The 14219-nt window shown below is 43.4% G+C and overlaps 1 protein-coding gene across 1 annotated transcript in view; it reads right to left on the reverse strand.

Moving 5' to 3' along the window:
- The window catches only part of agbl4 (AGBL carboxypeptidase 4), a 285510-nt gene that overhangs the window by 255007 nt on the left and 16284 nt on the right, over positions 1–14219 (reverse strand). The window contains exon 3 of the mRNA XM_030048927.1: positions 5355–5479. Within this exon, the coding sequence (XP_029904787.1) occupies positions 5355–5479 (125 nt within the window). The remainder of the gene's footprint in view (positions 1–5354; positions 5480–14219) is intronic.

The following is a 14219-nucleotide window of genomic DNA, read 5'->3' on the forward strand; positions in this document are numbered from 1 at the left end:
ATCCTAAACTTTCTGGGCATATGTGGTGTGTTTGAAGTCAAATAATCCCTTTGGCAGAGTCACACAGAAGCCCATTTCTCTCCTTTGGAGACTGCAGAGAGGGGAAGCTCAAAAAGGAACTTCCAAAGCAGAGGAAGACCACAAGCACAGGATACATGCCTATCTAGCCTGCGCCATATGCAATAGAGGCAGAAAGGGAAAAAAGGCAAAGCAAAGGACTAAAATGACATAGCTCGCCTGCATGTGGAGTCTTTTAGACATGCAGGGTAAACAGACAAGCAGACCTGTTGATGAGTATGAGGGTGTGTGTATGTGTGTGTGAGCGCGCATCTGTGTCAGTGTGCATGAGTGCCTGCCTGGGTATGCTGTTGACAGTATGGGTAGACCTGATAAAATGCCTGTGGCTAAGCAGGAGTCTAATCCTGGAGCTGAGCGTCCAGCAGGCCCTCCCACAGGCAGGCCCCATGCTGTCCTGCCACGAGCACCAGCACAACTACCAGCGACCGGCTGTCTGCAGTGTACGCTCCACTCCGCGCCACGCTACGCCAGCAGTGATTAGCCTACACTCAACCACGGGCGCTCACCAGAGGCCTGCCTGTCCTCCTGTTCCTCTGTCACTGCTGAAGGACATCGCAACACAGACATGGAGGCGGAGGGAGGCGGAGGGAGGAGGAGACAGAGGTGGGATAGGAAACAAGGGGGAGCGGGGTGTGCTTGTACACTTCTGGACTCTCGTCAAAGATGACTCCGTGGTGTCAGAGAAGGGCGGGATGAAATGACAAAGCAGAAACGAGAAGGAGGAGCAGGGGTGAGGTTAAATGTGTTGGACTAGACCAATGTGGCCCAAACAGGCTCTCAGCACGGGGACATTATCCAGAGCTGATGGAGCACTGAGCTCCAATACAATCCTCTATTATGCAGTACTGAGGTGGAGCAGTCCAGGACTGACGCTGGCTGGCACTCATCTTATGCACCGCAACCAGCAGCTGACTTCCCAGAACTGCAGCCAACCTGCTCTATTTAGGATGGGAGGGAAGGGAAATATATTGCCTACATGAACAACAAGTCATTTCTCATAAATACAGCCCCCTCACCACCACCACCCCTTTACCCTATACCCTCCCTTCCTGCTTCCTTCTCTTCTGTAGGGAGGAAAAAAATCAATGTGCATCACATCCATTACGCTGCTCTTACATTGCTCTCTCTCTCTCGTTCTCTCTCTCTCTCTCTCCACACACACACACACACACTGTCTCTACTGGCTCGCTCATCCAGTATCTCATTCTCCTTTACTTCTTTCATTTCTGTCTTCATTAATGCAAGACATCAAAATATTCATGCTGTATCTTTCAAACTGATAACTAAATTACACATTTGGAAAACATCACATTGCAGAGGACGTTTGAAGGCCTTTTAAGCCCAATTAGGCACTATGACACCCGATATCTGAGTCATATAATGTTGTACTCATTTATGAAAGCCCTGGTTTTAGCCTAATCATATTCTGTATAAAATGCTAGCTGCATAAATGAAGTGGGATTGGTTGATTAGCGTCACCAAGACACTATCCATAATGGATCCCAGACAATTTTAACATCATCTATTTAATGTTAAACTTAATGTGCCATCCAACGTATCTCCCATGACAGATTGCATAACATTGCTGAAGATTAATTTAAATAGGTGAGCACAGTCTGAAATAGTAAAGTGGTGACAGCCCTTTCGGGATTCAAGGCAACACGCAGCCTATTCCGCCTCAGTTCGTCCTCTTTCCCGATTATGGAGAGAAACTGCCCTGCACTGTGCTTTCCCTGGACAAGTGAAGCTTACAAATCACCCCTGCAGTAGTTTGAGGAGTTGAAGGCGCTCGGCACGAGGTTTTACTGCCTGTCTTCTAAGAATGGCTCCCTGAAGGCTCCTATGATAATGGCTCACAGCCGTGCCCTTCACGCAGCCTGACATCAAGCACACCCCTACAGCAGAATGGAATGGCATATCAACTTATCAATGGGGTATCATACCAACTCACCCACTGGTTACTGGTCATAACATAGGTGTAGGCTGAAGGGAAATGTCAAGAGCCAGAATGTATGTGTCAAGATGAAATTTACTCGCAGCTTGGAAATATGGCACAATACTATAGTCCAAAGGTCCCATACTATTTTGTTTTCATTTTGTTTTCAGATGCACTAAGGCGCAGGATAAGACTACTTGATGATGATTTGCCAATATATTTAGCATAGTGGATAATGAATGACACACATGAGTCAATCCATCTGAGTGGAGGCTTTGCAGTGGGTGTGTCGGTTCAAATGCGACAAACTGGCCTGGTTGGAAGGTTTTCAATAATTCTTTAGTGAGCGGATCCAGTCATGACTAAGATATGGTGACTCCATATATGGTGTGTTTACTGGTGTTTGGCAGAAACTGCCTGTAAACGGCAAAAAAAGATCAAAAATAAAAATATAGAATGTAGAGATAATGAAACAATGATGCTATGTTGCTTGCATTTTCTTTCATCTGGTTTCTCTCTAAAATTAAAACTTAGGCCTCTATCTATATCAAGTTGAACTCATCAAAAGGACAAATTTGGAATGACACAGTCACTCTGTGAATCAGTTTCCCTCATAACCTAAAACATACAACAAGCAAGACTAATGTTCAGCACTGCATGGATGTCACATAACATCAAATAGCATCACATGGTCCCGGCCATTGCAGCATACTTAACCAGGGTTTGGTCTGGGCTTTGAGGTGAGTGAGTGGTTTGTGAAACACAAAAAAATGAAAGGACAGGCAAAAAAGAGACATCCATCCATCCAGCCATCCATCATAACCGGCGCTACGGTGAAGCCAATTTCCACAAAGCTGCTAAGCTGATTGAGGCAGACCAAATCTGTTTCACCAGCTTACATTCCTTCAAAATGGCCATCTCACTTCCAATATCACGGGCTTTTACTGTTCCCCATTCCCCTGGCTCGGGCTGAGAGTTAGCAAGGCTTAGCTGGATGAAACACTCCAACAGCCCAGTTCTCCCCTGGAACCAACTGATATCTCTATAGCGCAGCCTCTCCCCACATAGCTACACTTAGTTGGTTTATTTACTCATGCCATTATTTCGTCTATCTCTGTTTTATTTCTCTGTTTCATTTTTTTGTTTCTAATCGTAATGACATTACAACAATAAAATCATAAAATGAAGATCCATGTGCACTCGGATGGCTGTGGACACAGAAACACATCAATAAACATTCAGATTTTGTGTGCACGCATACAGTAAACACACACACGCACACACACGTAGACACACATGCGCACACACACACACACACACACACACACACACACACCCGCGCACACATAAAAACACCGCACCACAAACCTCAGCAAAATGCACAGGCAGCAGTTATCCAGACCTCCCTCTACTGGAGTAGATTAAATTCACACAAGGCCTCTTTGGAGAAGGAAATTGGACAGATAAGAAATAGATTTCTATGAAAGAAGCCTATGAGAGGGCCTATAGAGAGAGCTCAGAAGCGTGCAATGAAAATGATTTTCAACCTGTTTTTGTCACCTGTAGGCTTGCCCTCGCATGTGCAATTGTATGTGATGTGTGTGAATGTGTGTGCGCATGCTGCACTTGTCTGGAAATCTTTTTGTCTATTTTGTGTCTCACATCTCTCTCACTCTCTCGCTCTCTCTCTCTCCCTCTCACTCTCTCTCTCTCACTCTCTCGCTCTCTCTCTCTCCCTCTCGCTCTCTCTCTCTCACTCTCTCTCTCTCTCTCTCTCTCTCTCTCTCTCTCTGTCATTTTGCCACAACAGCAAATATCCTGTTGGCCCAGGCTGCAGGCTGCTGGTGCTGGTCTATCTGGCCCTGGGATCGATCCGGCTCCTAGCCGAGGCCTCCCATTCATCTCAGAGCCATAAAATGTGATTAGTGCTGACTACAGCACTGCAGGGAGATGGGCTGATAGGCCTGATAGCCTCGGCCAGGCTGGGCTGGGCACACTGCAGGAGACAGCAGCAACAGCATGCCATGGATTCATCCTTGCCTTGTTCAGCCTATCAGTCTCTATCTGCTTGTTTCTCATGCTCATCTTTGTCAGTCTCTCTCTCCATCTCTCCATCTCTCTTCTTATATCCCAATTTCTCACTCTCTCTCTCTCTCTCTCTCTCTCTCTCTCTCTCTCCCTCTCTCTCTCTCCCTCTGTGTGTGTGTATGTGTGCATATCCACCCCTCATTTTTCATCTCTGGGTGAGCTTATATGTACATACATTACATAGTGGCAGTCAGACTTAAATGCCACTACTTTTCAGTTTTACCCTCTTCCCCTGTCTATGTTACATTTAAATGGCAGAAATGGCAGAAGGAGAGATCCAATCAGGGTGGATAAAACTCACTACCCCCCTCCTACCCTCCCAGTAGCCACACTCACTGTACCCACACACGGTGTATCTCTGTGGCATGTGACCACTTCTCTCAGCCAATAGCAGTGCTCGGACCTTGCTAGTGGTAGAATTGAGCTCAGAGGCTGTGACAAGAAGTGAGGCAAGAAAAAGATAACCGCCTCAGTTCTGAAGGGGAACAATTTGCTTCAGAGTTTCTAACATGGTTGTTATAGATGCAAAAATACCACTGAGGCAAGAGTTTAAGTAATATTATCAGACAAATAATGGCATTTTACAGATATTGGTTGTGGAAATTAAGTGAATCCATCTACTCATCAAACATCACTGACAATACTACATTGTGACTGATCTTGTTGGGCCTTCCTGAAGAGACTGCATTGCATTGTGAGTCAGGCTAAGAGCCAAAGACATATTTCCATTTACATTAAGAGTAATGTGACATAAACTTTTTTTGTTTTCAAAATCAGCTAAAATTGGTAATCATAGCCAAACGATATGGAGTACCACAAATCCATTCAGTGACTTTCATTCTGTACTGTCCAGGTATGCTGTGAAACTTACTGAAGATTTGATCAAATTTGTAGGACAAAACATGTGTATTTGACAAAATCCAAATGGTTTAATCTTTGAACCAAATGGTTCAGAAGTGAAAGGCCAAAACATTAGTGGGACACCAACTGATTTCTCAGTATTAAATAAATCCATGTAATTTTGTAGTAGTAGTAGGTGAGATTTTGAACCTGTGTGGCAAGATCTTTGTAGCTATTACAGTTCCTGAGATACAGATAGATTAGATTAGAATAGGGTCCCAAGCACTTCATGTTTGGACCCCTAATAAAATCCAAGTACTGCACGTATGTGTGATTCAGGGCTCTCATTTAGAGCTGGAATGAGGCCGTACGTGTTGATTAGTAACACTATACAACTCCACAATATGCTGACCTGTGTTTCTCGGACGTTCTCCACAGTGAAGTTGAACCAAACTCGGAAGCGAGGGTTGCAGGTGTCAGGCCGGATGAAGAGGTCAAACTCAAACTCACTGATGTAGTCAACGCGGCCAAGGTTACCTGCAGGGCCAGAGAAACAGCTTACATTAGCATTAAGCAGAACCGTCTAGATACTTCAGAGCAGTTGGCAACACAGAATCACAGTAGAAAATTTCCTCTATTTTACTCAATGTCCATCATTCATGGGCACAAAACTCGTTACAGACAGCAGCACAGCCCCCAAACCCCCCACCTCAACTCCAAGTTTTACTTTCAAAAAGCATTTTGAAATGAGATGAGATATGTCACCGGCAGCTGTTACTATGAACCTTCTGCCCACTAGCAGTGTATGACTATCATGGTGGTCTTCTGTTTTATTGCTATATGTAAAGCATACCTCTCCCTCTCCTCACATTGGACAGGCTCTGCAATCAGAGGGGTGCCCGCGGGGAGAACTTGCTTTAGGGGACATACAGACCGACAGGGAGGTTGGCTCCAGCCATCCATATCTGATAAATAATATAGGCCCTACTATCCATAGCAAAAAAATCCAGATGATCAGTAGAGTCCTAATTAACCCAAAGGGAGCTGTTTCCCCTGCTTCCAACTATCACAGCTGTCTATAAGATGACTGGGTGGTAGATGATTACATGACAAGCATTCTAAATATAGGAGCTGTCTGTAACTTCTGATTTCAATGCAGACGCACATGTAGTAGACATTCTTGTGCATGTGGATAATAATTGTCACAGTGACAACAGGAGATAGGAAAGTGTGAGCGTTCTCATTGTATTCACATGGGAAAATGATTATTGACAGGCTATGTAAACAGACTTTATTTCAGAGCAGCCATTTTGGCATTAAAACAGGCCTTATTAATGACATTAACTAAGGTTCGGTTCCGTTAAGGTCCAACAGAGCCAGGGAAGTGGTGTTGTGCATGTTGGCTCACTGGAAAGACTCTGGGAAAGTGACATGAAATGGAACCCTAATTAATAGCATAGGTAACACCTGTGTTCACCTGCTATTTCATGTCAAAATTGTTGCTGTGAAAAAAGGTTATGTTCCATTGAATGCTCAACCGTTAGAAATATTTGACTCATCTGTAAACGCTCCTTAGAAGATGAGGAGTTAACTGGACAGGCAAAAGGCCAACCAATGCCACACCACAAGGCTCAAGGTCCCTCAGCTCTCTCCATCCATGTAGTGTTGACCACCTGGTGGCAGGTAGCACCATAGCAGCAACACACACACACACCCACACACAGAGACACACACACATGTACACACGCGCGCACACACACATACACACACAGCTAATTATAGACAGATGGGCTAACCACCACACTGTCAGAGCAGATCCCTCTCCTTCTGCCATCGGAAGGAGCTAATCCACCAGTCCGTCTCACACACACAATACACACACACACACACACACACACACACACACACCACTCTGCTCTGCCCTGCTCCATTGAAGCTGCCCACAGAAATGCCATCAGCCACTTAGTTTACACAGGACTGTGCAAAACTACCAGGTGCTGTGAAATAGACAAGACCACCCTTTCAGTGTTAATTTTCAGCTTAAAATGCTGTTTTTTTCATAATCACTTGACCACATGCGACACGATAAGACACACACAAGGTGGTGAGACAGAAACCGCAAGATGTTATTGTGCAACAATAAACTAATGACTGATCTGTATTTACATTAGAAGCCCATCCACTAACAGCATTTGCTTCCAGCACTAATGGTGAGTGGCGTCTCATTCCAGCACACTGATGCCTGGATGAAATCCCTCTCTGCAGACCGCTACTCTGACTGATTAGGGAGTGGCCGGGGGTGGGCTGAAAATATAACTGTTATACTCCAGACTATTTTGATTATTCAGTCAAGAAGTGCACAGGAAAAAAGTAAGGTTAGGTAGACCGCACGGGAAAGAAAGAGAGAGGTCTCAAGGAAGGAGAGAGAAGAAAGCGGTGTACAGCTTAGCAGATACAAGAAGCAAAGGTTGATAAATGACCTTTACCATGTCAAAATTACATGAACCGAAGAAGATTGAAGCCTCTGTGTGTGTGTGTGTGTGTGTGTGTGTGTGTGTGTGTGTGTTTGTGTGTACTGTGTGAGCACGTGTCTGAACATGCTGTCTTCCCTCATTCCTTCCTACCTTGTTTCCTTCCTCCCCCGCCTGACCTCTTTCCTTTTTCCTTCTATCCTGTTTAGCAATTTGTAGCACAGCATCATGAAAATATTTTCTGAGAAAAAAAATGAAATCTACAACCCCCCAAAATGACCTAGCCATCTCAAAGCTATAGGCAGGCACATTTTAATGAGGATTTCACAACAAAGCTACTCTATAGAGCTCTGCATGTGGCTGCACTTGGCTGTGCTGTGGAGAAGCACTGAATAAAAAAGAAAAGAAAAAATCAAAGACACATCTGTTAAACAATCACGCATACTTATCAACAAGCTCATATGGTACGCACAGTGGCTGGCTGGCTAAAAAAGAGGCAGGCAGGCGGGCAGGCAGGGACTAACTGGTTGGCTGGTTGGCAATGCAATCCGGAGCCATTGAAAGCAGATAAAGCCAAGAGCAGGCTGAGGGCTGAACCGGGCCCAGCTGCAGCTAGCTTTGCAAGAGAGGAGACAGAGGGGGGAGCGGCACCTGTTTCAGACAGATGTGTCGTCAAATCGATCATCTCTTATACCAGCATCACGGATATTTCCACAGCTAAGACCCATTAGGCAAAGTTGATAATCAATTCCAAAGGTCATCTTGCCCAGTATAGTGTAAATAACACAGATACTGTATTCAATAAGCAGTTTGGTTTTCTACTTGAAGATGTAATTTGTGAAATTTTAAGCGAGTAACGTGCCCCCAAACCATTATCAGAAACCAATAAATTGATTCATGAATCTTCAGCGTGAAAAGCCAGATGTTTGCAAATCATGATTAACTTAATTGAAAATCATTTGCACATGTCAGTGTTCATTATTCAATCAGCTGAAAATGCCTATACTGGGCATCAAAACATGCATTTTGAAGCACAGCAAGCATTCTCCTTCAGGGCTAAATTGCAATCACAGAACATAAGTGAAGATATGCTGTTTAGCCAGTGGATGGTAAGAAGGTGGTTAGAACAGTCAGGGACAACATGCACAAACAAATGCCCATTGGAGGCCACATTTTCCTAAAAGCTTGCAAACTGTCACTATAATTTACTAGCCTGTTTTCACTGCATGTTCACACCACAGAAGGAGTATCACTATCATTTCTTACATTGAAAATGGAAAATAAAAGACTTGCATAGTAATTACAAGACCAAAATGGGTGGGTGGGTGGGTGGGGGTAGGGGGGGTTGTGGCTGCAAGCTGATTGCATAGTAACATCATGCATAATGCATACATATATTTAGAATTAATTGGCTGTAAATGGAGTCAGTCTATGTGCCCTTACAGGAATTGACCCACAGCAAGACAAGTGTGATGAAAAGAAAAGCATGATGAAGGACTGTTAGATGTTCCTTGTGTGGCCACCACCCTCGGGTACCCTGTAGTTGTGTTTGCTGAGACTTTCAGGACCATGGACAGCACCAATAGCCAGGGATTTGTGTGAACGCTTGGTGCAATTTTCAGTGTACTTATTAAATACACTAAATTCCATTAGAAGGACAAACTCCAGGTGATTACAAATTACATATTCTGAAAATAACTCCATATTTTCATTCTTGGATGTAAGCGTCTTCTTTAGAGTTTTCTTTTGAATGGAGAAAAGACAAGTGGAAACAGTTCTGCCTGCCCATGGAGCTGGCACCATTACACAGAGATCTGAGGGCAGGTTAGTAAAGCAGCTCAGAGCTAGTGACAGACCCTCTTACACTCATCTCACAAGAAGAGGCCAGGATGCAAAGGAAGGTCTTGGTTGGTACACAAAACATTCCTTTAAAGGGATGTGTATTATTTCAAACTGAAGCAAAGTTGTGCATCGGTCTGCCAGTATATACAGCAGGGGTTCTCAAACTTCTTACTCAAAGGTCCACATGTGATTTTTATTCCAGGTCAGAGGTCTGGAACGATTAGCAATAACAAAATAACATAGATAATGCAGCCTGCTTGAGCATTTTATTCAACTTTGTATTTAATGTCAGATTTATTTTTTTAATTTCTCTAAAACGGAGCAAGATTAAACATATAGCAGACATCAATCCAAGTCTGATTATAGTCATAACTCAAATGACTCAACAGCCTCAACTGAGTACTCCAGTTTCATTGTGGTTTCATTATGGTCATGCTAGTTTCTCTCCTCTCCTTGGCTCTCTGTGTTTCAACGAGGGCGGGGCTTGGCCCCTCCAGACACACATAAACACACCCACACACGTGTGGAGCAGAGGAGAGACAGTGAACCAGTTAAAGTGAGGATAGCATTACTCAAATTGACGACTACACTTGTTACATTACTATAAGTGCAATAAAAGCTTCGCACCACCCTCAAAACAAATTCTCTGGTGTAAATTTAATGTGTGAATTCAGCAGCAATAACACATAAAATAGAAAACGTTACACTTGATGACATTTTGTATTCATAGCATGAGGCACGGCCTGGATCTGGACTGACCTGCCCTTCAGTCCAGACTTTGAGAAGCCCTGTACAGTATATATAGTTTTGACTTCTTGAATTTTAATTAATATTTCCTATTCCAAATGCCTGGAGAACAACCTGTCTATCTGTAAACCCCAAGCCAACCAAGACTGATACAAACATGCTGCTGAAGTTAGTGCGACCAAATTCTTACACAGGGGACATTTGCATGCAAGATAGGGGTCAGAAAAGTATCTTTCTGTTTCTGGTTGTGAATACTGCACTGGCAGCAGTAGCAACAGCCAGCAGCCATGGGCGGCTGGGTTATTGAGCCTGATGCTGGAGGGCCTGACGTGAGAGATGGTTCGAGCCTCAAGGTTAGAATTACATGTTCAGCCTGTGGAGCAGCAGGGATATGACACGCCATTGATCTCCGTTTTAATTTTATGGTGGCTACCTCCAGATACAAATGCTTTAGTAGGCTGGTAGCCTGGCCCTTTTAATCAATCCCATATCATTTAGTATTTAACTAACATAAACGGGCAACTAATCTCTCTGAAATTCCCTCTGAAAGCATTAAAGATACACAGGATGAAACAAAGATAAGTTACTTTGGGTCTATGATGTTGAAAAGCAGAGCAGAGTAAGGCAGATCCGTCATTAGGAAATCTGTATTTTTATTCTTTATGAAACAGACAGACTACATTAGAGTTAGAGCAGCTAATGAACTATAGAGGGAGAAAAGATGAAAATGATGGAAAAAGACAAATTTGCTAGTCTTTGAGATCTCTTGCATAATTCCTCTTGAACTTTGTGTGTCAACGAACTCTTCCTCACTGGTGTCTTGGCAGGTTATGTTGAATATCAATCTTTGTCCTTGAGGGAAAACTAGTGCAGCGTTCAGACATTAACAAATTGGTTTTCAACAAACAGCTTAGCGCGACTGGTGGTGCAGCCCACCCAGACACAATGCCGGTTCTGAACAAGATTTTACACATGACAGCCTCTCCTTGAGGAAAAGCCTGAACAAAACTCTGTCTCTCTCTATCTTCGTCTGTCTCAATCTGTCTCTCTGCATTGCTCTTTTTCTTTTCACACACTCTGAAAGATTAGGTAAAAATAACAAAAGGTGAAATGTTTCTAAGAGAGGTAGAAATCACAACCATGCTTAGAATATGCTGAAAACAAAAGTGCCGGGGAAATGGGAATGCAACCTGCATCATTACACAGGGCCACAGGCAAGTAAACAGGCAGCAGGCATGAGGTGGCCAAGTGGACAGTCATTCATTCACACACGAGCTCCCAGAGTGTGAGAGTGTGTGTGTGAGTGTGTGTGTGTGTGTGTGTGTGTGTGTGTGTGAGAGAGAGAGAGAGAGAGAGAGAGAGGACGAGAGGGAGAGAAAGAACTAGAGAGAGAGAGCAGAAGAACATGGCTAATGTAATCCCATTACGGAGGTACAAGAGGGAGCAGTCACAGTGCTCAGCCCACACAATGGGCCGGCCTGCAGCCTGTAGCTATCCACTGGATGGATGGTTTCTGCCATGCAGATGGATCATCGTACAGCAGCAGGCCCGCCTGCCTGAGGCCTGAGGTGGAACTCACTCACACAACCAGCCATTAGAATGGTAATAGGCAGTTGTTTTAAAATGAAATCGACTGTGTGGTTACAGTGCTTCCTACTTAGCAGCTGTGTGGGCCATCGTATCCTAAAACGGTTCATAATATTTTCACGCATGAGTTTAACCACATAACTTCTGTGTGAACTACATAATTTGTAAAGTTGGGAGGAAAATGCATGGAATATATTTGGAATTAAAATTAATAAGGTGTTTCTAATAGCATTTAGTTTTGCCTCAGCAAAATTAACACCCCCTGGATGAAAAATCAATTGCCTGCAGTGTAGTCACAACTGAAAATCCATTTTCAATGCTGACCTAAATAGGCTGATTCATAGAAAATAATAACTCTTGAGTACTGGAATTCAGAATTTACAGGCTACAATTTAACCCCCCCAACCACAACTCACACCCCATCCCCAATATACACACACACAGACACACACACAAGAAGATATCCCCTGTTTCTTTTGGCAGGTGTAGGAAGGGCCTAAATTGTGTTTAAACACCAGGCTGGAGATTAAAAGAGTGCTGTACTGCTGAGGGAGACCAGCTGGGCACCTTTTTAAACTTATTTTTGCTATGTGTTCCATTTCATTATTGGAAAACACATCAGTTCTCCCCCCGGCTGCTCTGTGGTGTGAGGAGGATTCCTGGACACAGAAGAGGAGGACTGATAAAGAGAGAATTGATTCCAGCCAGCAGCAGCAGCAACAGCCATAGTGAAGGTGCCTCGGTTTAGACCTGCAGCTAAACGTCTGGTTTCTCTCTCTCCATCTCTCTCTCTCTCTCTCTCTCTCTCTCCCCCCACTCTCTCTCTCTCTCTCTCTCTCTCTCTCTCTCTCTCTCTCTCGTCTAAAGGCAAGTTGTCACCGAGGCAACATCAATCTCCTGCCTCATGACTTCTTAAAGCCTGCCTTCTCCCCTGATGCCTTATCACTTCATCTGCAGGCAAGATTAAAGAGGTCACCTCCAAGTTTCCACAAACTAACTCTAACAGGTATACCAAACTGCACTCTATTCATTACCACATCTCCTTACATACATTAATGACACAAAAAAGTAAGCTAAGTTAAGAATTATTAAACCATCTATCACGCAGCCTCTTACCAACTACTGCTGTAACAGGACACTCTGTTGTGTCCATTCTCTCAATATAATGAGGCAACTTCATATTAATTTAATATCTAAAAGAATCTTGTCTGATTTCTGACAAAGCCACAAACACACAACTAATTATTGTGTATTCGTAAACATTAGGGAAATTGTCCTGAAAATAATGTTTATTAGAGCAAAGAGAGGATAAGAGCAGACAATAAGAGCAGACAATAAGAGGGAAAATCATATCGTTATGAGCCCATCTATGCTCCACCAAGCCTCTCGTTTCAATATAGATGAAGAAAGCTGGGCCTGAGGACAGCAGAGAGATATGCAGGCAGCAGGCACATATCTGATGATGTACAGGCCTGCCTGCACATTCTAAAGAGAACACATTTTCTAGCTAGCCTTTTATAATTGTTTTTTTTCCCTTCCAAAAGTCCCTAGAGCTAGACTGGTATGCTCCACCAGAAGTGGCTGGTGTAGTAATGGGTCATAGTGATGCATTCTTACTGGGACTGGCTTAATTGTATTATCAATCTCATCCAGACAGTGCTTCAGCCCCACAGCTCTGGACACGTTACTGTCAGCCTCTCTGCATTTGCATGGGTGGGGTGAACCATGAGGAATCGCAATCTTTGCTCTCATCTGTTTCTCAAGCCTAAAATGGTTGGCTAGCTGGCCGGCTAATGTCTTTAACAGCATCTGAGAACTGCCACCCCCTGGTTCTTCCTCTTGTCTTTGTCTGTCTCTCTCTCACACAGTCTGTCTCTGTTTCTCCATCTTCATCCTTAATCTTTTGTTTTTGGCGCGTCCTGTGTGTTAGTGGCCACTGCTGAGAATAAATACAAGTCTGTTCAAATTTCATGCTATCTTTTAACAAATTAACTATGTGGAGCCCTGCAAAGGATGGGGACAGAGAAAGACGAAGGGCACATGGAGGAGAATAGACATCTTTATTGTCCACTCACATGGAAATTTGTTTTTGGTGTCATACACATACATACACTTCCTCTGCCATTAGTTGGACTACATGAGATAAAGACAATAAATAGATGGGCCCGCTAAGTAATAACAATAAAGACATATCTTAAAAAGACATCATAAAAACAGTAACAGTAATTGATATCTAATAAAAAAAAAGGATAGATAAACTACTAAAACCAACTACACAAACCAACTTTTTCTGAGATTTTTGTATAATCCTGCTGACAGTGTTAACAATTTTGTTTTTTGTTTGTTTTTTTTTTGCTCCAAGCCTAATTTCCATAACAGCATGAGATACTGTAAGAAATTACACTTTCCACTAGACTGTACTGTACTGTGTGTAAACCATCCCCAGGACTTCGTTGTTCATGTCAAAGCAATTTAATTTCCTTAAAAGAAACAATCTTTCTTTAAAATGTGGTCTGCGTGTTCACTGAAATGTAAGTTAGTGTCTAAAATCACCTGTGAATATTTAAAACTACCTACCATCTCTATAGCTTGGCCTTCAGTTGCAATTGGCTGACACACTGGTTGCGCAT

Source organism: Myripristis murdjan, chromosome 4 (genome assembly GCF_902150065.1).
Source record: "Myripristis murdjan chromosome 4, fMyrMur1.1, whole genome shotgun sequence".
Classification (NCBI taxonomy): Eukaryota; Metazoa; Chordata; class Actinopteri; order Holocentriformes; family Holocentridae; genus Myripristis; species Myripristis murdjan.